This window comes from Schistocerca gregaria, chromosome 5, assembly GCF_023897955.1.
Source record: "Schistocerca gregaria isolate iqSchGreg1 chromosome 5, iqSchGreg1.2, whole genome shotgun sequence".
Classification (NCBI taxonomy): Eukaryota; Metazoa; Arthropoda; class Insecta; order Orthoptera; family Acrididae; genus Schistocerca; species Schistocerca gregaria.
The window spans coordinates 120,714,692-120,737,525 of NC_064924.1; the positions used below are offsets into that span (position 1 = coordinate 120,714,692).

The 22,834-nt window shown below is 45.4% G+C and overlaps 1 protein-coding gene across 2 annotated transcripts in view; it reads left to right on the plus strand.

The window, feature by feature from the left end:
- Positions 1 to 22,834, plus strand: part of LOC126272144 (cytochrome P450 6k1-like) — a 225,778-nt gene that overhangs the window by 63,357 nt on the left and 139,587 nt on the right. For both annotated transcript variants that reach the window (XM_049974758.1, XM_049974759.1), the window contains 4 exons: positions 8,158 to 8,420; positions 10,873 to 11,072; positions 12,332 to 12,553; positions 17,032 to 17,283. In XM_049974758.1, the coding sequence (XP_049830715.1) occupies positions 8,158 to 8,420; positions 10,873 to 11,072; positions 12,332 to 12,553; positions 17,032 to 17,283 (937 nt within the window). The remainder of the gene's footprint in view (positions 1 to 8,157; positions 8,421 to 10,872; positions 11,073 to 12,331; positions 12,554 to 17,031; positions 17,284 to 22,834) is intronic.

Here is a 22,834-nt window from a genome sequence, read left to right on the forward strand (position 1 = left end):
CAGATTTCTCTGCGTTGCTGTTTCAGCTCTTCTCTCGTATTTCCTGCTTGAGAACCTGTAAGGTGTTTCACAGAGTGGCTCACCCTTGTTTTTTGTATGTGATCAGCCAGCCACAGTTCCTTGTGCTATTGTTTTAGCTCCCCTGGTGTTGTAAATATGTTTTCATCCCAGGTATACCACCTTTTATGCTTTCTCCACTGCATTACGGCGTATGAGATTATGTGGATCAACGCGATTTAAGTGGGAATGAGTGATTGAGTGTCATTTTGTGGGTTTACACTTTTAAACGTTTTTCCACATTAATATCTTTTAATATTTCAAGCATGCTGATAACCTCAACACTGAATGCACATCAACTCCAAACCCGACCACCCACCCACAACCACACACACACACACACACACACACACACACACACACACACACACACACACACACACACGTTTGCTTCACTGAAGAGTAATTTCGGTATTCCAGCTCGCCCTGAAAATCTGTGCTTATGGAGCTCCTTTCGTGGTTTTCTTTTGTGCTAACAGGATCTGCAAGTGCGAAATTCAGTCTTCTAGTAACTTTTGCAGCTGTTGTCCTCTTATTTTTTGCCAAAATCCTGTTTTACGACCGTTCGTCCTGTTTCCTTAACACACTTTTCATTCGGGTTGTGATCTCCCTGTATGTGATATAAAACTTCAATACAATGCCTCTTAAACAACAAACACTTCAGCCACCTTGGTTATAGAAGCACCCACCATGCAAGCACCACAAATTTTCGCTCGTTAGAATTCTCTTTGCTCCAACGTAATGCTCCCACAACCACAACTACAAAGAACAGTGTTCAGACCACAATTAACGCTTGCAACATGTTGGAGACATCGCACATATGTTGGTCAAATAGCTTCGCTAGCATCTGTATTTGCATTCTCACAGTGTTTTCATATTTTTGTCCAACCCATATGTATATTATATGTGTATGTGTGTGCGTATCTCTGTATGTACAGATATATAGGTATGTAAATATGTTTGTCATGAATGTGTATGTATGTATGCCTCTACATCTACATACGTACACCACAAGCCTCCATATGGCGCTCGGTGAACGGTAGGTTATACCACTACTACTTGTTTCCCTCCTGTTCCACTAGTAAACAGAGCAATGGAAAAATGATGGTCTAAATGCCCCAAAATGAGCCCTAATTTCTCTTATGTTCGTGGTCCTTACGCGGAAAGTGCGTTAGTGGCAAGATAATTGTTCTGCGTCAGCTTCAAATGCTGGTTCTCTAAATTTTCTCAATAGCCTTCCTCGAAAATGCAGCCACTTCCTTCAAGGGATTCCCATTTAAGGTCCCGAAACGTCCCTATAATATTCGCACATTAAATGAACCTCCCAGTAACACATTAAGCAGTCTGACACTGAATCGCTTCGATGTCTTCATTTAATCCGTCCTGGTTTGGGATCCCAACACAGTATTCAAGAATGGGTGAACCATACTTTCTAAAACTCTTCCAGTGAAACATAATCGATCATGCGCCACCTCACTACAATCCTTATAGGCCCGTTCTATTTCATATCTCTCAACGTTACACTTAGGAACTTAATCGACCAAACTGTGTCGAATACTACACCACTAATGCTGTATTCTAATACTACAGGGTTGATCTTCCTAATCGTCTTCATTATCTTAGATTGTTCCAGACTCAGGGCCAGCCGCCATTCATCACACCAACTGAAAATTTTGTCCAAGTCATTTCGTATTTTCCTAGAGTCATTCAAATTCGCCACCTTACCGTATACCGCGGCGCCATCAGCAAACAACCGCAGATTGATGCTCTCCCTGTCTGCCAGGTCATTTATGTATATAGTTTTGTGTTGTCTCATCGACACTGTAGAGTCTTGTGCCAGGGGCAGCAAGGGAGAGGATGTTGTTTGGTGGCCGGTGTCCTCTTTCTTCAACACACATGTATCAATAGGGTTCTTTATTAACAAGAACAAGAAGCTATTTATCTTTAAGCAAGTGTTTGTGGTACAAGCTCTTCTGTAATAGTCCACTTTAGCCTCACTACTGGTGAAATGAAAGTCCTGCTATTAACAATACTCTCTCGTAACTGGTTATGTGAACTTCCAGATGCCAACTACAGTAGCGACTGAGCTAGTAGATGAGCTGACTGTGACTGCGACTGACTTTGCCTGTGACAAGGCTGACTGCCTGTGTCTGACTGGGCCCTCCGGTCCGTGGCGGCGATCTACACTCCTGGAAATTGAAATAAGAACACCGTGAATTCATTGTCCCAGGAAGAGGAAACTTTATTGACACATTCCTGGGGTCAGATACATCACATGATCACACTGACAGAACCACAGGCACATAGACACAGGCAACAGAGCATGCACAATGTCGGCACTAGTACAGTGTATATCCACATTTCGCAGCAATGCAGGCTGCTATTCTTCCATGGAGACGATCGTAGAGATGCTGGATGTAGTCCTGTGGAACGGCTTGCCATGCCATTTCCACCTGGCGCCTCAGTTGGACCAGCGTTCGTGCTGGACGTGCAGACCGCGTGAGACGACGCTTCATCCAGTCCCAAACATGCTCAATGGGGGACAGATCCGGAGATCTTGCTGGCCAGGGTAGTTGACTTACACCTTCTAGAGCACGTTGGGTGGCACGGGATACATGCGGACGCGCATTGTCCTGTTGGAACAGCAAGTTCCCTTGCCGGTCTAGGAATGGTAGAACGTTGGGTTCGATGACGGTTTGGATGTACCGTGCACTATTCAGTGTCCACTCGACGATCACCAGAGGTGTACGGCCAGTGTAGGAGATCGCTCCCCACACCATGATGCCGGGTGTTGGCCCTGTGTGCCTCGGTCGTATGCAGTCCTGATTGTGGCGCTCACCTGCACGGCGCCAAACACGCATACGACCATCATTGGCACCAAGGCAGAAGCGACTCTCATCGCTGAAGACGACACGTCTCCATTCGTCCCTCCATTCACGCCTGTCGCGACACCACAGGAGGTGGGCTGCACGATGTTGGGGCGTGAGCGGAAGACGGCCTAACGGTGTGCGGGACCGTAGCCCAGCTTCATGGAGACGGTTGCGAATGGTCCTCGCCGATACCCCAGGAGAAACAGTGTCCCTAATTTGCTGGGAAGTGGCGGTGCGGTCCCCTACGGCACTGCGTAGGATCCTACGGTCTTGGCGTGCATCCGTGCGTCGCTGTGGTCCGGTCCCAGGTCGACGGGCACGTGCACCTTCCGCCGACCACTGGCGAAAACATCGATGTACTGTGGAGACCTCACGCCCCACGTGTTGAGCAATTCGGCGGTACGTCCACCCGGCCTCCCGCATGCCACTATACGCCATCGCTCAGAGTCCATCAACTGCACATACGGTTCACGTCCACGCTGTCGCGGCATGCTACCAGTGTTAAAGACTGCGATGGAGCTCCGTATGCCACGGCAAACTGGCTGACACTGACGGCGGCGGTGCACAAATGCTGCGCAGCTAGCGCCATTCGACGGCCAACACCGCGGTTCCTGGTGTGTCCGCTGTGCCGTGCGTGTGATCATTGCTTGTCCATCCCTCTCGCAGTGTCCGGAGCAAGTATGGTGGGTCTGACACACCGGTGTCAATGTGTTCTTTTTTCCATTTGCAGGAGTGTAAATACTGTCGCATTGACAGCAAGTTTCTTGCGAGTCTCTCTTTGGCCTCTCTCGTGATAGGCGCACTTGATCCAGGGTCTATTACCGATTTGCTTGTTACCTCTTTGCCGAATGGTGTGCAGGCGACAGCTGATGCCATCACATATAGTGAGCAACAGCAGTCACATCGCACTTCCCTGGGACAGTCGTGAGGATACCCTCATGTCTGATGAACACTCGCTGTCATGGTCAACGTACTGAGTCCTGTTACTTAAGAAATCTTCGAGACAGTCACATATCTGGGATCCTAAACTGCATGCTTATGCTTTCGTTAACAGTCTGCAATGGAGCACTGCGTCAAATGCTTTCGGGAAATATATGAATTTGAAATCTGCCTAATGCGCTTCATCTGTGGTCCACAAGAGAATAGGGCAAGTTAAATTTTCGCATGACCGATGCTTTCTAAAACTATGCTGATTCGCGGACAGAAGCTTTTCCATCTCAAGGTACTTCTTTATAATCGAACTGAGAATACGTTCAAGTATTTTGCAGCGAACTGATGTTAATGAGGATTGGTCTGTAATTTTCTAGGTTAGTTACTCCACCCTTTTCTACGCACGAGACGCCTGCTATTTTTTCCAGTTTGGGACTTTGCGCTGGGCAAGAGATTCGTGATAAATGCAAGCTAAGTAAAGGGCCAATGTCACAGAGTAGTTTTTGTGAAATCTAATTGGGATTCCAGCCGCGCTGGCCGCTGTGGCCGAGTGGTTCTAGGCGAATCAGTCTGGAACAGCCCGACAGCTACGATCGCAGGTTAGAATCCTGCCTCGGGCATGGATGTGTGTGACGTCCTTAAGTTAGTTAGGTTTAAGTAGTTCTATGTTCTAGGGGTCTGATGACCTCAGATGTTAAGTCCCATAGTGCTCAAAGTCATTTGAACCATTTGATTTCATCCTCAGTGGGCGAATTATTTGTTTTCTACTCTTTCAGTTGTTTCCCTACGCTAGAGATGCCTAGTCCAGTCCTGTTTTCTTCACATGTGAGTCTGTTCGATTATCAAACGATGGTATGTTTCTATGATCATCCTGAGTGAACGATTTCTGTCTTTTTTCTATCTTCTGCTGTCACACCAGATCGATCAACGAGTGGCTGGACAGAAGTCTTCGATCAGCTTAGTGATCTTACTTAGGACCAGAATGTTCTAGGGTTTTTGGCTAAATCCTTTGCTGAGGTATTACAGTGGTGGTGGTTGTAATATGCTTTGTGCATCGGTCTTTTTATGGATGCATAAATCTCTGTTAACTATTGCCTGTTATCATTGGCCCATTCTCTTATGAACCGAGAGTTCAACAATATTTGCTTCCTAAGCATTTCCCAAAAGTGCTGTTAAACCACAATGGGACTTTTTCGTCTTTAATCCGTTTACTCGGCACATACTTCTCCAGAGTGCAATTTGCTAAACCGTTTAAACTTTGCCAATAATTCCTCCTCTACTTTCATGATCTTAGTTCTAAATGGTCTCCATTCATTGTCTAAGTCAGATGCTATCAACTGCTTATCTGCTCCTTTCGCCAAAATACTCTTCTAGCCTTCTTGACTCATTTATTAACTTTCGTAACCACGGTCGCTATGATGATCTAATGGTTATTACTACCTGTCTGTATAATGGCACCGTCGATAAAGTCAGAGCTATTTGCATCTGCTGCTCAAGACAGCTTCGATGTTATTACAGACAATATTTCTGTCCGTTGCAATAAACACGCATCCTCCTATGGGTCGATATGTCTTTTCTATTTACGTTCCATGACTTGTTAAAAATTTCAGAGCTTCTTACCTTGGGTTTTATCCAGATTTCATTCCTGAGAATGATCTGTGGGCCACATATATCCTGGAAGTCAGTAAATTGGAGTACTTTCATGAATGCTTCGACAATTTACTGATAAAATTATGGCAATTGCCTATCTTTACTCTGAACCTGGTTACATTTCGCTATCTGCGTGTCGACTGGCGAGTTTTGATCAGACTGCCTTAACTCACCGCCTAGATTAAAAACCCAACATCTGCATTCCACAAGTTACTCGAGTAGCTCCTTCCTCTAGATAGTACACCCTGACTTACGAAGACGAGCCTACAAATATCCATACAATAACGCAGTTCCAGAGAATCTGCAGCCAAGACCGTCACAGAGCGAACAAGGCCTCTGGTTGAGATCCTCCAGTCGGTGCCAAACCAAAGGACTTCAACCAGCTCTGAGATCACTGCTGGAGATTGCTAGCTCTGCTTGCACACCGTGTGTGACACCAGCAGCCTTCACCGTTTTCACCAGCTAACCGTATTAACTGAGAATGGTCTTAGAACCCAAGCAGCAGGCATCACTGGTGCTGAAGTGAGCCACAACTTGGACATGATGCATCCTGTTCGTTTGACAGCAACAGGAAGGATTTTGTATGCATCTCAGGTGAGGGCCCATGACAAATGTATCGAGTGCACACTGACTTTGCTTCATAATGCAACTAATATTGGAGCTGCCAATCACTGACAAACGCTTGATCCCATGTGACTGGTCAGCCTCTGCTGAAGGAGCGGCCACCTGTCCACTCATAGGGTGAATGGGCGATGCCAAACTGCCAGCTTCCACATTGACCTTCCCCTTCAAGAAATGTGAATGCGTTGCAACCCGTCACTCACCCTGCAGTGATAGCAAATCACCCTGTTTGTTCCATTGGGAGGTGCCTCAATGACAGAACCCATGGTCTAGACAAACGACGCCCAAGGTGTCCTATGTGATGTGCCAGATGCTCCGTCGGCCGGGGTGGCCGAGCGGTTCTAGGCGCTACAGTTTGGAACCGCGTGAGCGCTACGGTCGCAGTTTCGAGTTCTGTCTCGGGCATGGATGTGTGTGATGTCCTTAGATTAGTTAGGTTTAATTAACTCTAAGTTCGAGGGCACTGATGACCTTAGAAGTTAAGTTCCATAGTTCTCAGAGCAATTTTTGAACCAGATGCTCCACCACCGCTACATTCGAAACAGCAGCTTGAAGATTGTTGACCTTAGACAAAAGCGCTTTCAGCTTCTCATGCACAGTGGCCAGCCCGTCCTGCATCCACACACAACACTCAGACGTCTTTTCTATCCCAACGTTGCTAAAAAATCACAGGAAGAGCTAGATGCGTAACTTGATGCGCCACATTTATGTAGCAGCCGAGTGTAGGAACCTGCATGGGCTGAAACGAACTACTGCAGGCTGTTCAAAACAAACAAATGTATAACAATTGCCCTACAGGTAGCCTGAATTTATATTTTAAGGTTATAACTGTCGCCTGCTATACACCTGCGGACAGCGAGCTACTTTTTAGCTACTTAGCAGTTTAACACTTAAATTCCAAACGTGTTTTTTTATTCTTATTTTGGGAGGTTCACATACAACTGTACTTATATGTACATATTTATATGTATCTACATACGCATATACATGTATATATTTATATCTAACTCTGAGGCATAAAAACGATGGACCAGAAGGTAATTATCCAAACGGGATGGAAATTGGTAGATGTGATGCACATATAGAGACAGTCGATTATAATTTTAGAGAAATTGGAGGATGTATTCAAGAGAGAGAGTTTCAGAAACTGAGTAAGTCAATAATGTAATGGGCCAACTCTGGCTCTTATCCAAGGCGTTGTTCGCCTTGGCACTGGTTTACAGAGTTGTTGGTTGTACTCCTAATGGATACTGTGGTTGGAGAAAATGGTTCAAATGGCTCTAGGCGCTATGGGATTTAACATCTGAGGTCATCAGTCCCCTAACTAACCTAAGGACGCCCAAGGCAGGATTCGAACCTGCAACCGTAGCAGCCGCGTGGCTCCAGACTGATCCGCCTAGAACCGCTCGGCCACAGCGGCCGGCAATGGTTGGAGAGCCCTGTCTATAATACTCCAAACTTTCTCAGTTGGGGAGAGATGAATGATTGAAGTTCCAGAACCATGGGTGGCCTGTGCAACGAACCAGCGACAAAACCGTGCTGCAGAGGCAAGGCTGTTGGTAGTACCACCGGAACGTGTTGCAAGATAGCACCAGTTACGTATCATGGGGAATGTTCTACATGGTCGTCTGGCTTACGCTATGCTGATGGGCCACGGCGCCTGGTGCTGATACCGTAGTCACTGTGATAGATCCCTTCTCCACATTCAAGTGAATATAAATCCCTCAGAACGCTTTTCCAGCCTTATACCCACATTACTTTTTTTCATTATATTCCCAGGGATTGTGTCTTGCAGTTTGTTCCCACTTCGCAAGATCGGCCTGTATATTGTTAACAGTACTGGTCCTATAACATTCTTTAGGGGTACTCCCGAAAAAAATTTCAATTCTGTCGATCTCGTACCGTTAAGAATAACGAATTAAGTTCTTTCTTATAAAAAATCTTGAATCCAGTCACAAAAACATGCAAGTTTGCTGAAGCACTCTTCTCTATTATGGACTCTGACGAAATGTATCTGTGTCTGTGACAGACGATCCAGGACTGCGGGCAAGAGATGGTGGACGTGATTGGGGAGATGGTGGACCGCGGGGAGTCGGTGGAGGTTCGCGAGCTGATAGCGCGGTTCACCACTGACGTCATCTCCTCCGTCGCCTTCGGTCAGGAGTGCAACTGCCAGCGGAACCCGGAGCACGAGTTCCGACAGTGGGGACGCAAGATCTTTGAGCCCACTTGGCAATCAAGCATCGGTTTCGTTCTGAGCTTTGTGAGCCCAACACTAATGGAGTATTTAAGGTGAGAGCTGCAACGCTTCGTTCCACCAGAGAAATCAGTTTGATCTGAGGAGCCTCAAAGTGCAGTGGATAAGAGTCTGGTATCTTGCTCCAGTGGGTACCTGTTCAAATGCCCACCCAGTTATGCAGATTTAGCTTTTCTGTGGTTTCCCCACATCCCTTAGAGCAGGTGTCAGGACGAAAGAAATCGTTTACCCATCCAAGCTTTCGTTTTGTCTTTAATGTCTTCTTCGTCAGTAGAACGTTAAATCCTAATAGTCCTCTTTCAGAGCTTTAATGCACAGAGCTTTAATGTGATTGAAAACACCCTGCATACCACAAACATGGCATGTCCCCAATGCCTTGCTGTTGAACTCATTTCTCAGGGCCTCAAAAGTAATCTTTTGAACTTATCTCAATTCCACGATCTCTTCATGGACTCTCAATACTTCGATGCACTTACCGTGGAGATGCTGGCTTGCTCGAAAAAATGAATTCTTGTGGGCTTGTATTACTTCACTGTGTACCTGTGCCTATGAGGTGTTTTCGTGATGACGATCCAAACATTAAAGAATGTTGCCAAGAGTAAGCAGAACAGTTTGAGATTTTACGAACAGGCAAGTCGAAAGTTATGAAATTAAAAAGAGTTGTGGTATAACGCAGCCTGTGGAACATTAAAGCATACAAATCAATGTTTGTATGAAGCAATAAACTCATCTGTTCTATACTTTGTTGTTATCATCACGCAGTCACTGAACGTAACAAGAGGGTGAAACGAGTCCCTTTGCAGCCATTCACTGATTTCATGTTACCAAGCAATGAAAAGGTTTTATGAATGACAATGTGCCATGTCACGAGACCTCAATTGTTCGTGACTGGTCTGAAGAACGTCCTGTACAATTCGAGCGAATGGTTTGAAGAACGTTCTGGACAATTCGAGCGAATGTTAGGACTACCTACAGTCATAATCTAGAGGTCAGTTCGTGCACAAAATCATTCACTGGCAACACCCTCGCAGTTATGGACGGCTATAGAGGAAGCATGGTTCAGTAATTTTGCAGGGGTCTTCCCAAGAGTTGTACCTTACATGCCATGTCGAGTTACTGCACTATGCCGGGCAAAAGGCTACCCGACACGATATTAACAGACACCCCGCGACTTTTGTCGCATCATTGTGTATCAATAGCTCGTACTGTGAGTCAGAAAGTAGGCCTGTCTGTAGCAATACGGATACCTACAGGGATAGGGAGAGGACATCAGGTGCAGCAAGCACTTTCAGCACAGTCACCGCTGCCGCGTCGTCCCATGAGGTGGCAGTGGAGACAGGGTGGGCAATTGCAGTGAGGCGCCCTGAGGCAACATTGGATGCAGGAGTGCCAACATGTCGTCTTTCCAGAGAGAATCTCCTGGTCTGCTTACAGCGTCACGATGGACTGATAGATCTGCAGAGGCTGCGAGGAGAGTGAAAGGTGCACAATGCATCTGCCACCATCATAAAGTTGGTTCCCCTGGTTTGCACACCGAGCAATTTGGACGGCAGGCATTATATTTCTGACATGTTAAACATGCCGTTCACTGTGCCTTACCTCAAAGATCTCTGTGTCTTTATCTTACAACAGGATAGAGAAAGAGTGCATGTTGCCTGTGCCCTGCTGACCTACATCGATATAGAGGTTGTCGACTGTTGCGCTGGACAATACGTTCTCTAGATCTCTCATCCACTGCAAACATCTGGTTGTGGGTTGCAGAGAGAATAGTACACATCTAATCGCGTGCCACTACAACTTATGAAATCCGGCACTAAATTGAAGCTGAAGAAATGACAGACCCAGGGACTGATGTACCTCTATCTGTCACACTAGATCAGTTCGACTCAGTGTCTGACTCAGTTAGAGCCATTGTCACTAGCAAAGGCACTAGTTCCGTGCACCAAATTTGTCGTCCTCTACAGACTGATTACCTACAAATTTAATCATGTGTTCCTCTGAGTGCGTTTGCCATTCTTCCTGGTGTTGCACTTCTGATGGCCAGAAATGTATTAAGAGATCGCTAAAGGAAACAAAAGTGCCACATGACGTTACCATAATCGTCCATGAAGCCTCAGCCAACGTTTGTTTACTGTTATCGACATTACCTGAAAATAGAACTTACAACAAAAATCTGCTTCTATTGTGTCCATCTGGTGATTAGACTCTTCTTGACGCCACACTATGGAACAAATTGAGACGGGCTTGCTAGCTAGCACTCATGTGCCAGCACACAACGTTCTTCCTGCCTCTGTACTGGGTATGGATCACACTCTTTTCTCGCTTCTTGTTAATCTTCACAAGCGAGGTAACTTGTCTCTTACATTGGCCACTGTGTATAAAATGTGGGATATGTTAGATAAGTAATCTCCTTCCACAGTGAAAAGGGAGGAATTGATGTTAGAATAGTTGCTTTAGTAATAAATTACTGTCACATTTTGTTTCTAGGGTCAAGGGAGGAGCGACGGATGTCAGCAGATATTTCCAGCAGATGGTTGCAGACACTGTCGCTTACAGAGAGAAGAACAACTTTACAAGGAAGGACTTCATGGACCTTCTCATTCAGCTAAAAAACAAGGGATATGTCGACCCTGACAAAGGAGAGGCTGTGGAGAACGGGCAGCAGAAAGGAGCCGCCACCACCGACAGTAAGTTCCTCTTCTTCTTCTTCTTTTCCCCGTTAGCGTTTACCTACACTCAGTGCCCTCCCTTCCTGAGGGCGTTCTTCTAGTTGTGCCTTTGTCCCGATCAGTGTTGGGTCGGTACATGTATTTACGGATTTGGAGTGGTTACCATACGCCCCTCCTGTCACCACCCCATTATCCCTCCAGGACGAAATATTTACGCCTCAGCTGTCTGTTTGTATTGATATTCATCTGAAAGTGAGCAAAATTTTCGAAATATTTGCGAACCGTATAAGTGAGGCGGGAATTGGGTACCAGCCCGTTATTCACTTAGAGAAATGTGGAAAACGGCCTAACAACCAGATCCAGGCTCCCTGGTTCACCAACCCTCGTCATTAATCCGATTTATGGGGACATTTTCTAGAAAAGTGTAGGTCGTCCTCTAAGGAAAACCACATACAGAGTATTAGCGTTGACGCATTCTTCAGTACTGCTCGTACGTTTGGGATCCCACCAGGTTGGATTAAAAGAAGAAATCTAAGTTGTTCAGAGGATGGCTCTTATTTTAGTTACCAGTAAGTTCAATGAACACCCAAACATTACGGAAATGCCCTGAGAAATAGAATACGAATCCTTGAAGGGAAGATAAACGCTCTTTTTGCAGAACACTACGAGGAAATTTAAGGAATCGGTATTTGTGACAAACTGCAGAACGATTCCACTGCCACCAACAGACATTTCGCACACTGCCCGAAAAGAAGAAATGAGTAAAATAAGACCTCGTACGGAGGAAAATAGACAGTCGTTTCCTGTCGCTCAATTTGCAAGTAGAACACGAAAGGAAAAGACAAGTCTTGGTGGAAAGTACCCTCCGCCCTGCATCATAGGTAGCTTACATAGTATGTAACTAGAGGTAGAGAGAGAAAACCCTTTACAATCAGACAGCTGAACCAGCCTGTTACTGTCTCGCTGCCAACAATGTCAAATGACTACCTCATTCTTTATGGTTGAATACGGACTTTAAAGAAATTGTGTAAGTTTCAAGAGACTAATGCGAAATAATGAAACAATTGATACATTTACTACCTCGCTAGCAGCGGTAGCATGTCTGATTTGGTTAACTAAATATGTTGAAGAGTACAGTCTCAGACTCCAAATACATTCCTGGCTGTTTTGATACACAGTCTTCGACCCATACACATTACATAACTCAATGATACTCCCTTTCACATTTCGCGTTTTACTCTTTTGGGACTTTAAACGTTCTTTTTATCTTTCTATAGAGTTGTCGATGGAAGATATGGCAGCGCAAGCCTTCGTCTTCTTCGGTGCAGGCTTCGAGACTTCTTCAACAGCGACGAGCTTCACGCTTCACGAACTGGCGCTCAACCCCGACGTACAGAGCAAGCTGCACGATGAAATTGACGCCGTGCTCGAGGAAAACGGCGGTGAAATTTCCTACGACACCATCGGCAAAATGACTTACCTCGACAAGGTTGTATCCGGTAAGGAAAATCAGTCTTCAGTCTCAGCTCCACTTTGAATCTCATTATGAGCATAACCTCTTATGTCAGGTTTCCATAGCAGTGGGCTTACTGTGCGAGCCTTCCACATCATGGACTGTGATCATTCACTTTAGGGGAGTCATTGGGTTAGCGCACACACTTATACGATGGCGGAAGAAAGAAGGAAGCAAGAAATATCACTAATTAGAATTTGCGCACAATGAAGTCCTTGGAGACTGAACTTTAACTCCAATTTAAATGCTTGAAGAAGAGTTTCACCTTTTTTCTTGTTGAGGGAGCATCCCGGTCCCAAATTAAGCGGATTAAGTGAAACAACAGAAACTGATTTCAGTGAACGCCGATATTTTCGAATTTACTGACTAATTAATGTAACGAAACTTTTGGTTATGATTCAGACTGTGCTCGACCAATCTAAGAAAGTCTGATAAGAAAATTCCCGAATTTGGTTTTTAATCAAACTGTGTTCGTGCCATTTAAGAAAATCAGCTAAAGAAGGTACCGAAATATTGCTTAAAATGACAGTAACTCGCGTACCAATGTGGAAGTACAGAGACTCTTGCGGACAGATATTTGTACCCTACCTCTATTCATAGATTCGAACCGCTCCCGTAGCCGTAACAATTAGAGTACCGACTACCTTTTCAAAACTTTAGTTTTTGCAGGAAAGAGGAAGAGGGTTGTAAATTGTTGCGTGTAGTCCTGTTCTCAATTATATATTTGTGGGTGTACATAAAACACTACTACAATGTACTACATTATCTTCCGCTCTACGTACAAAGAATTATTTTCTAAGTACAGTTCCCGCATTCAAACGAAATTTTTGTCGGAAAATTTGGCTGTGTTAGGACAGAAAAGCACGAAAGCTGCGGTAATTATACTTTATTAACTTCATGGTATCACAGCGTATTTCAGAAAAAATGTTAATGTACATTAAAGATCCAGAGAACCAAACAAATCGAAATTTCATTGATCGTCTCCACTATCGTTTACAAATTAAATCATGTACAGGTACGGTACATCTTATTCCCCATCACAGGAAAAGTTTTCAACTGTGTCAAGACTAGTTACGTAGAACTGTTGTGCATTTTTTACTCCATCTGCGATTGTAGAAGTAACATGGTGGCCGTCTTCACCTGTTTGTGTGAAATCCGCGTCCTGCAGAAACCAGCAGACGTCGATCGCGCATATACACAATTGACGCGCACGTGTTGATCTCTGTGCCCTGTTGCACAATGGACACATCCACCACACCAAATACTGCGTGTGAAGCAACATCAGGAGTGACTAGGGAAATGCCGTGGCAGCCACCGGGTTGACGAACCATACGGAACGGAACTAAGTCAGGAGAGTCAGTAGAGAACAGTTATCTGTCTTAATCAACTATCATTTACCCCAAAACTAGATCATGAATTTTTGTTTCATAAGGAATTACAGCAAATGTGTTGTGAAAATCACAGTCAAACCTATTGAGCGCCCATAAGACAAACACACTTCGGTTTTGGTGGCCTCCGGTGTGTCTTTTACGCGGGCAAGGGCGACTGGATGGTGCTTCCCATACCATGTACACAAAGACATTCTCTTCCTCCAGATCAGTTACCTTTACGGACACGCGTGGCCAGTAGCTTCCACTTATGCACAACACTCACAACATAGCTGTATGTATCCACAGTATCCAATGTTACTTTTGTTGTCTGCTTAGTTAAATGTTCCCTTTCGTACTACACTCTACACAAGTGAGAGGAAAGTTGCTTCTTCCGTTCAGTGAGCTGACGGAGAAAGCAAAGCATTGAATCAGTACTTGCCTGCAGTTACCTCCAGCATATATAGTGAAAGTACTTCCGCTCATGTGATTTATGTGTTCGCGCCCATCACCTTTCTTTCATTTTTATTTCTCAGGTATTCCATTCACTGTATACGTTGCTGTTTTTCAGGTTATTGCATACTGTCTTCGGGTTCATTAAAGGATCAGACACACTGAATCTTAACGTTGACAGGGACTTGTTTGAAAACCCCAGACAATTAATAGGAAGGTCACAACGAACAAATAGGAAGGTCACAACGAACAATCAGATTGTACTGTCGCCAACATTTAAAAAAAACTAGTACTTGTCAACAAAAAGGCTGTGTTGGTCAGAAACGTTTTTGACAAAGATTCTTTTTATAGAAACACCACATGTCTGAGAAGAAATAACACAGCATTCGAGTTATTCCTGCCATAATTAATGCAAATGTTGAATCCTGGATATTGCTACTACTGTGTGCTGAAAATATAAAATGACAAGGGTTGTTTTGTAATGAAACCTTTTACACCAGATCTATTCTTTGGTCTCATACAGCTTTTGGTTTCGAGCATTTACGAAGAATGTTCCACTGATCGAATTTCTGTCAACCTCCCAATGTTTCGATGGTTGATTATAGGTATGGAGGGCGTTGCATAAGTAATGCAACACTTGTTTTGGGACAAATTGTGGTCGAAATAATGCGGAATTTGCTGTGTGACATCGTGGAATATTCCCGCTTCACCACCTCTAGTTTCATGAAGTACCAATAAGTAGCGATGCTATACGTAGCTTTCAAAATTCCGTCTGGAACGGTGGTACGCTCCAAGGAGAGAGCTACAATAGAGCGCCTTTTGGCGGAAAACCAGGGCATCGCAGATATTCATAGGAGCTTGCGGAATGTCTACGGAGAGCTGGCAGTGCACAAAAGCACGGTGAGTCGCTGGGTCAGGCGTCTGTCACGATCGCAATAACGTCGCGCAAACATGGCCGATCTCCCGCGTGCTGGTCGGCCAGATACAGATGTGATACCTGTAATACTGGAACGAGCGGACACTCTGATCCGAGATGATAGAGTGATCGCAATCAAACAGTTCGTTACACAACTGGACGTCTCCACTTGGGGTTCTCAACCTACTGCGTTCCCCGTCGCTTAAAAGAAGACAATGAGGAGCAACGGAGGACGCTTGTGCTATACTGTTTAACGCGTTACGAGTTCATCGTGATACTTTTTGTGTTAGAAGAAGAGCCAACACCGTGTTACGAGTGGAAATGCACGCGTCTTAGCTGACGCAGGCGTGCGTGATGAGGGAAGGACTATACTGAGGTGAGGTCTGGAACATGACAAGGAATGAGAATTCAGAAAGCGGACGTAATTAGTTTGATACTTAACTTTAATCCATTAATAATGAATGTCGCTCTTGACGGTACGTGATTCACAATATTATTTGTTCAGAATACATTCTTGAAGATAGTAATTATAGTAACTGAATATGGCGCCTTGCTAGGTCGTAGCAAATGACGTAGCTGAAGGCTATGCTAAACTGTCGTCTCTGCAAATGAGAGCGTATGTAGACAGTGAACCATCGCTAGCAAAGTCGGCTGTACAACTAGGGAGTCTCTCTAGACTAGACCTGCCGTGTGGCGGCGCTCGGTCTGCAATCACTGATGGTGGCGACACGTGGGTCCGACGTATACTAACGGACCACGGCGATTTAAAGGCTACCACCTAGCAAGTATGCTGTCTGGCAGTGACACCACAATAATTTTTTTGTCGAACATGTGTTCATCACTTCGAGTCGGAAACAAAACAGCAACCCATGGTGTTGTGCCACACCACCTTACCTCCGGAGAAATAGTTCAAGGCTGTGCCCTCAGCCAGTGAAGGCACAGTGACGATCTTCTGGTACTCTGAAGGAGTTCGTCTGACTGATGTCCTTCGTCATGGTGTAACGATCAAATTTCAAGTGTAGTGTCTTAGCATTAGGAAACTGAAGAAACGACTTCAGGGCGTCGTCGCCGCAAAAATGGAAACGAACTTCTCCTTCTCCAAGACAACGCAAGGCCTCACACAAGTCTGCACAGACGAGAGCTCACATCATCATTGGACCGTCCTGACTCATCCACCCTACAGCCCAGATCTCGCATCTTCCGATTCCCAATGAAGGATGTACACCGTGAAGCAGTAGATGGACGATGGGGAGGTTACTGATTCAGCAAACTTTCTCCCTGACGTCGACTATTACAGGGGTACCATGCGCTCCCAGTATGGTGGAGTAATGCCGTCGCACTGAACGGAGATTATGATGAAACATAAGGGTTCGTAGCGAGAAGTGTGGGGAATAATATGGCGTACTGGAATACTGAACAAAACCAAGCAGATTTCAGAAAAAAAGTATTGCATTACTTATTGAAGGCCCCTCGTACTTTATGACAATAATAGGCAATGGCTGCCAGCAACAATTGGGAGGAATTCATAAGTATCTCTCGCCAACGTGACACTGAATTTTAAGGCTAGAGCTCTTGGATATTTCTCTGGACGCACAGGCCGGAGGTACTCGAATCGTAAGCAACCGATTCGAATATCGCTCTGATACAGTTCCTCATCACTTTCTCATTTCAGATCAGCACATTTCTCGTTTCAATACGTTTTTGTTTTTTCTTCCGTTTCTGTTCCAGAGTCTCTCAGGAAATATCCACCAGCACCAGTGCTGAACAGAGAGTGCAACCAAGACTACAAGATTCCAGACAGCGACGTCGTTCTGGAGAAGGGAACTCCAGTAGTTCTGTCTGTGCTGGGCCTCCACCACGATCCTAGGCATTTTCCTGACCCCGATCGCTTCGACCCTGAGAGGTTCTCCGAAGAGGCCAAAGCTAAGCGACACCCCTATGTCTACCTGCCTTTCGGGGAAGGACCGCGCATTTGCATAGGTAAGTACATTCTTGGCTGATGCCTGCGTTAAGTTAAATTTTCACCTCATGGTAGCACAGATTGTCAGAGTGACTACTTTTTACAGATTTTCGTATTGTAGGTCCTGTATTGTTGTGATTTCTAATGTCACCTACTCCATGGTCATAGAAGAGATGCGATTCACTACATTGAGCCACAGTTGTGGACTGTCTCAGTAAAACTTTTGTTGCTATATACACCGTTTCCTGAGCTACCCTTCCATCTTCATCCGTACTCGGCAAACCTCTGTGAAGTGCATGGTTCACGGTACACTGCACCAGTTTATACACTTTTTTCCTGTTTCATCCACGTAGAGAACGAGGTAAGAATGACTATTTAAACGTCTCTCAGCGTGATGTAAATTAGTCTAACCCTACATGAATCCTACAGGAACAGTTTGTAGGTAATTGTGTTTTATTCCGAGACTGATCACTTGAAGTTGTTTCTTGAAACTTAATAAGTGAGCCTTCATGGTACAGTTTGCGTGTGTCTTTAGACGCTCGCCAGTTCAGTTCTTTCAGATTCTGCAGCTCGACCTCTCATGGGTCAAACAAATTTGTTGTTATTCACGCTGTCCTTCTTGGCATATGTTCGATATCACTTGCTACGCCTATTTGGTACAGGTCGCAAACGCTTTATTAATATTCTACGGGGGCAACACAAATGATTAGGAAGAAATCTCCTTTGTAGACTGATTGCTTTCCACTAACGAGCCACAGACTGCCATCTGCTTTATCTATGACTGAGCCTCTGTGATTATTCCATTTCATATGCCTACAAATTGTTACACCCATACATTTCTATGAAGTGACCAATTCCAGCTATGACTTACTGATATTGTGGACGCAGGATACTATTTTTTCCGTTTTCTGATGTGCACAATTTTTACATTTCTAGCTACCAACCAGTCATTGTACCACTTGAAAATCTTGCGAAGATGTGACTGAATATGAGTGTAAATTTTTTAGAGATTACTCCATTATGGGTAATTGCATAATATATGAAAAGCCTAAGGTTACTGTTAATACTTCCTGCAAGTTAATTAATATACATCATGAACAATTTCATGTAACTACCGTTATATTTAGATGTCTCTGATACAAATAAGGCAAAACTGAGACAAGCTGTAATCCACAGATAAGATGTTTAGTTGTGAGTGCTCCACCAGACTCCAGTGCGTATGAGACAGATCATAATGTCACTTGGACAATATGTTTATGAAAGTGTGACGTGAGACATCAACGCTCAAAGTTTACAGCCAGTGCAATGCCCGTCGCTTCACCAATCAACCATCTCATATTTTAGCTGGTCGCCAGCTATAAATCTTTCTCAACAATTGCATACCAAGCGAGCAATGCATACCGGCATGCGCGAAGCACGGTAAAAATTTTAAGCGGTGTGACACGATGCTAAAAATGTATTTTTGTTACGCAAATAGTAGCAAGCCGTAATTTCATTTACTTAATACTATATATCATATATTATGGCGAAGTTTCATTACGGTTGATACATTGGTGGATTTATCTTTTCTGGTTGCCCCATTTAGATTGGTGTGTTCAGTGTCTGAATCGGCACTAAAAGCAGGATTATTAGCACCTGTAGTACGTTCATATGGGGAAGTAAACACGCGAAGACTAATGCAACGAATAATTTCACTTTTCGGTATATAATAAGGTTGGGTTGCTACCTAGTGAGTATGCAAACCGGACAAAAAAAAATCAGTCACCTCCGGGAGACATCTCGCTTATACTATGTGACACCACCTCATGAACTCTGATTCAGCCAGACATATCTACGACACCTATTTCTTTCAGCCTCCGATCAGTGACGAAGTTTAAACCACAGTGGAAGTTAGCTGAATTTCTGCTCAAATATGCTGCACAGTGCCTGTACTAAGCTCGTCTACCGCATCATGATGCACTTCTGAGATCTAAGCGCAGAGCGAGCGCGTAAAGGTAGCGAGAAAACAGTGTCTCCCGCAGAGCGTGAAGTGCTGATGAAGGGTTTTGCCTCATTTCGTGCCGCTCAAACAACGTTTCCTTCTTCACGACAATTCTCAGCCGCATACTGCACGTGCAACCAAGACGCTCCTGCAGCCTTTTCGATGGAGGTGTTCGACTACTCACCATACAGCCTGGACTGATTTTCATATCTTCGCTCACATGAACCTCTAGCTATGAGGATAGCCTTTCCGCACGGACAACGAGATACAGGCCAGTGTGGGAAATTGCCGGAACTCGCAGGCAGCAGAATGCTATGATGAGGATATTGACAATTCAGTACCACACTGCGACAAAGAGCGGTGCGGCGGCTATGTACACTCCTGGACTTTGAAATAAGAACGCCGTGAATTCATTGTCCCAGGAAGGGGAAACTTTATTGACACATTCCTGGGGTCAGATACATCATATGATCACACTGACAGAACCACAGGCACATAGACACAGGCAACAGAGCATGCACAATGTCGGCACTAGTACAGTGTATATCCACCTTTCGCAGCAATGCAGGCTGATATTCTCCCATGGAGACGATCGTAGAGATGCTGGATGTAGTCCTGTGGAACGGCTTGCCATGCCATTTCCACCTGGCGCCTCAGTTGGACCAGCGTTCGTGCTGGACGTGCAGACCGCGTGAGACGACGCTTCATCCAGTCCCAAACATGCTCAATGGGGGACAGATCCGGAGATCTTGCTGGCCAGGGTAGTTGACTTACACCTTCTAGAGCACGTTGGGTGGCACGGGATACATGCGGACGTGCATTGTCTTGTTGGAACAGCAAGTTCCCTTGCGGGTCTAGGAATGGTAGAACGATGGGTTCGATGACGGTTTGGATGTACCGTGCACTATTCAGTGTCCCCTCGACGATCACCAGAGGTGTACGGCCAGTGTAGGAGATCGCTCCCCACACTATGATGCCGGGTGTTGGCCCTGTGTGCCTCGGTCGTATGCAGTCCTGATTGTGGCGCTCACCTGCACGGCGCCAAACACGCATACGACCATCATTGGCACCAAGGCAGAAGCGACTTTCATCGCTGAAGACAACACGTCTCCATTCGTCCCTCCATTCACGCCTGTCGCGACACCACTGGAGGCGGGCTGCACGATGTTGGGGCGTGAGCGGAAGACGGCCTAACGGTGTGCGGGACCGTAGCCCAGCTTCATGGAGACGGTTGCGAATGGTCCTCGCCGATACCCCAGGAGCAACAGTGTCCCTAATTTGCTGGGAAGTGGCGGTGCGGTCCCTTACGGCACTGCGTAGGATCCTACGGTCTTGGCGTGCATCCGTGCGTCGCTGTGGTCCGGTCCCAGGTCGACGGGCACGTGCACCTTCCGCCGACCACTGGCGACAACATCGATGTACTGTGGAGACCTCATGCCCCACGTGTTGAGCAATTCGGCGGTACGTCCACCCGGCCTCCCGCATGCCCACTATACGCCCTCACTCAAAGTCCGTCAACTGCACATACGGTTCACGTCCACGCTGTCGCGGCATGCTACCAGTGTTAAAGACTGCGATGGAGCTCCGTATGCCACGGCAAACTGGCTGACACTGACGGCGGCGGTGCACAAATGCTGCGCAGCTAGCGCCATTCGACGGCCAACACCGCGGTTCCTGGTGTGTCCGCTGTGCCATGCGTGTGATCATGGCTTGTACAGCGCTCTCGCAGTGTCCGGAGCAAGTATGGTGGGTCTGACACACCGGTGTCAATGTGTTCTTTTTTCCATTTCCAGGAGTGTAGAAAGGTAGCCGGAAGTTGTAGCTAAATGCTGCAAGTAAAACAGTTTTGATTTTCGCTGTGGTTTCTACTTCGCTATCTATCTGAAGTTGGAGAAAAAAAATATCCCACGTAACATGAGGGTAACTTCAAAGTAGTGCATATCGATGACGTACTGGTGAAAGCCACAAGAATATCAGCAATCTGAAAAGACAGTCGTCTGTGCCTAAAGATATACCCAGATCTACTGCTTCCTTCTCGTAAACATACAATCAAACATATCTGAGGCTATACTAGAAGCTCCAGCTGCAACAGACGTGCCAAAATTCAAATATTTGTGGTCCATATCTGAGAACTCACATTAGGCAAACATATACTTGCTCAGGAACCTCATTAGGGTATGTGAGGCACGAAAAGCCTCTGTAGCTAGAAGCAACACACATACGTTTGAATTTCCTGCGTGATTATAAGAATACGTAACACTTAATGACGACTATTCGTACATATGAAGATACTTTGCAGCTTTTGCTGCTCGGTTTCTATTTCAGTAAGATGTTAGCAATCTTCGTGAATTCGGCGTTCTCCGTTAAATGTGTGCCCTTATGGGAACCTGAGTGGGACCATGCGTGAGAACATAAAAGACACGCGCTCCAACCGTTAGGAGACCTCAGTTTTTTACAATCTGACGGCTTTCAGCAGCCTCCCCAAAGACGTGAAGACGTATACTGTTAGGTTGGCTCTAGAAGGTAGATTCTGCCTTGACGATCGACTGCTTCCTTTGAGTGTCGAGGTTTTAAACGGCAATGAAAGCTAATTTGTTTGAACATCTGCAGGCAATACGTGTCTTCCGTAGTTAGTACAGTCGACCTCCATGCCAAAAGTGGTTCAAATGGCTCTGAGCACTATGGGACTTAATATCTGAGCTCTTCAGTCCCCTAGACTTAGAACCACTTAAACGTGTCTAACCTAAGGACATCACACACATACATGCACGGGGCAGGATTCGAACCTGCGACCGTAGCATCAGCGCGGTTCCGGATTGAAGCTCCTAGAACCTCTCGGCTACAGCGGCCGGCACCTCCATGCCACATGCAGCTATAGCCTAGGTGTCATGTTGCAGTTATTTACCGTACCTGAGTGCCTTAGGCCTCAGACTTTTAGAAAAGGCAAAACAATTTGTAACACTGTCTCAACAGAAAGGCGAAAGAATATATACTGGATGCAGATTTCTGGAATCACTCACAGTATACATGGCCTCTCAGCTATCTAGTGCACCCAAAATATATCTGGAACAATAACAGATATTGGAAAACGACTTTCACCGGTATCATTGTGGGGCTGGGGCCCATGAATGTACATATTTGGAAACATTCTAAAACGAAAGCATATGTTTTTTTAAATGGACCTCCTATATTTTTTCTTCACAAATCTATAGCATGACAAAGCACATACCCGATGGCGTCGATTGCATCGCAATATTCCCATTACATCCCGAGATATTAAGACGAGAAGTTGACGCTTGAAACATCCGACAGGCGCTGCTAGCGCATGCCCTGAGGCTCTTTGACTAATGTTTTTTATTCCAGTCTTTGATCACAATATGAATTCCTTTGATGATGACCGATTTTAGTCAGTAATGACCATCTTCAGATCATTGCTGACCGAAATCGGTCATCGTCAAACGAATTGATGTTGTGATCAAAGACTGGAATAAAAAACATTTGGAAGTATTGGATCACTGTTCACATTCGCGACTATGTGGCAGCTCGTGATACTGTTTGCTGTATGCCAGAGGTTCGGCTGATTATTGTTA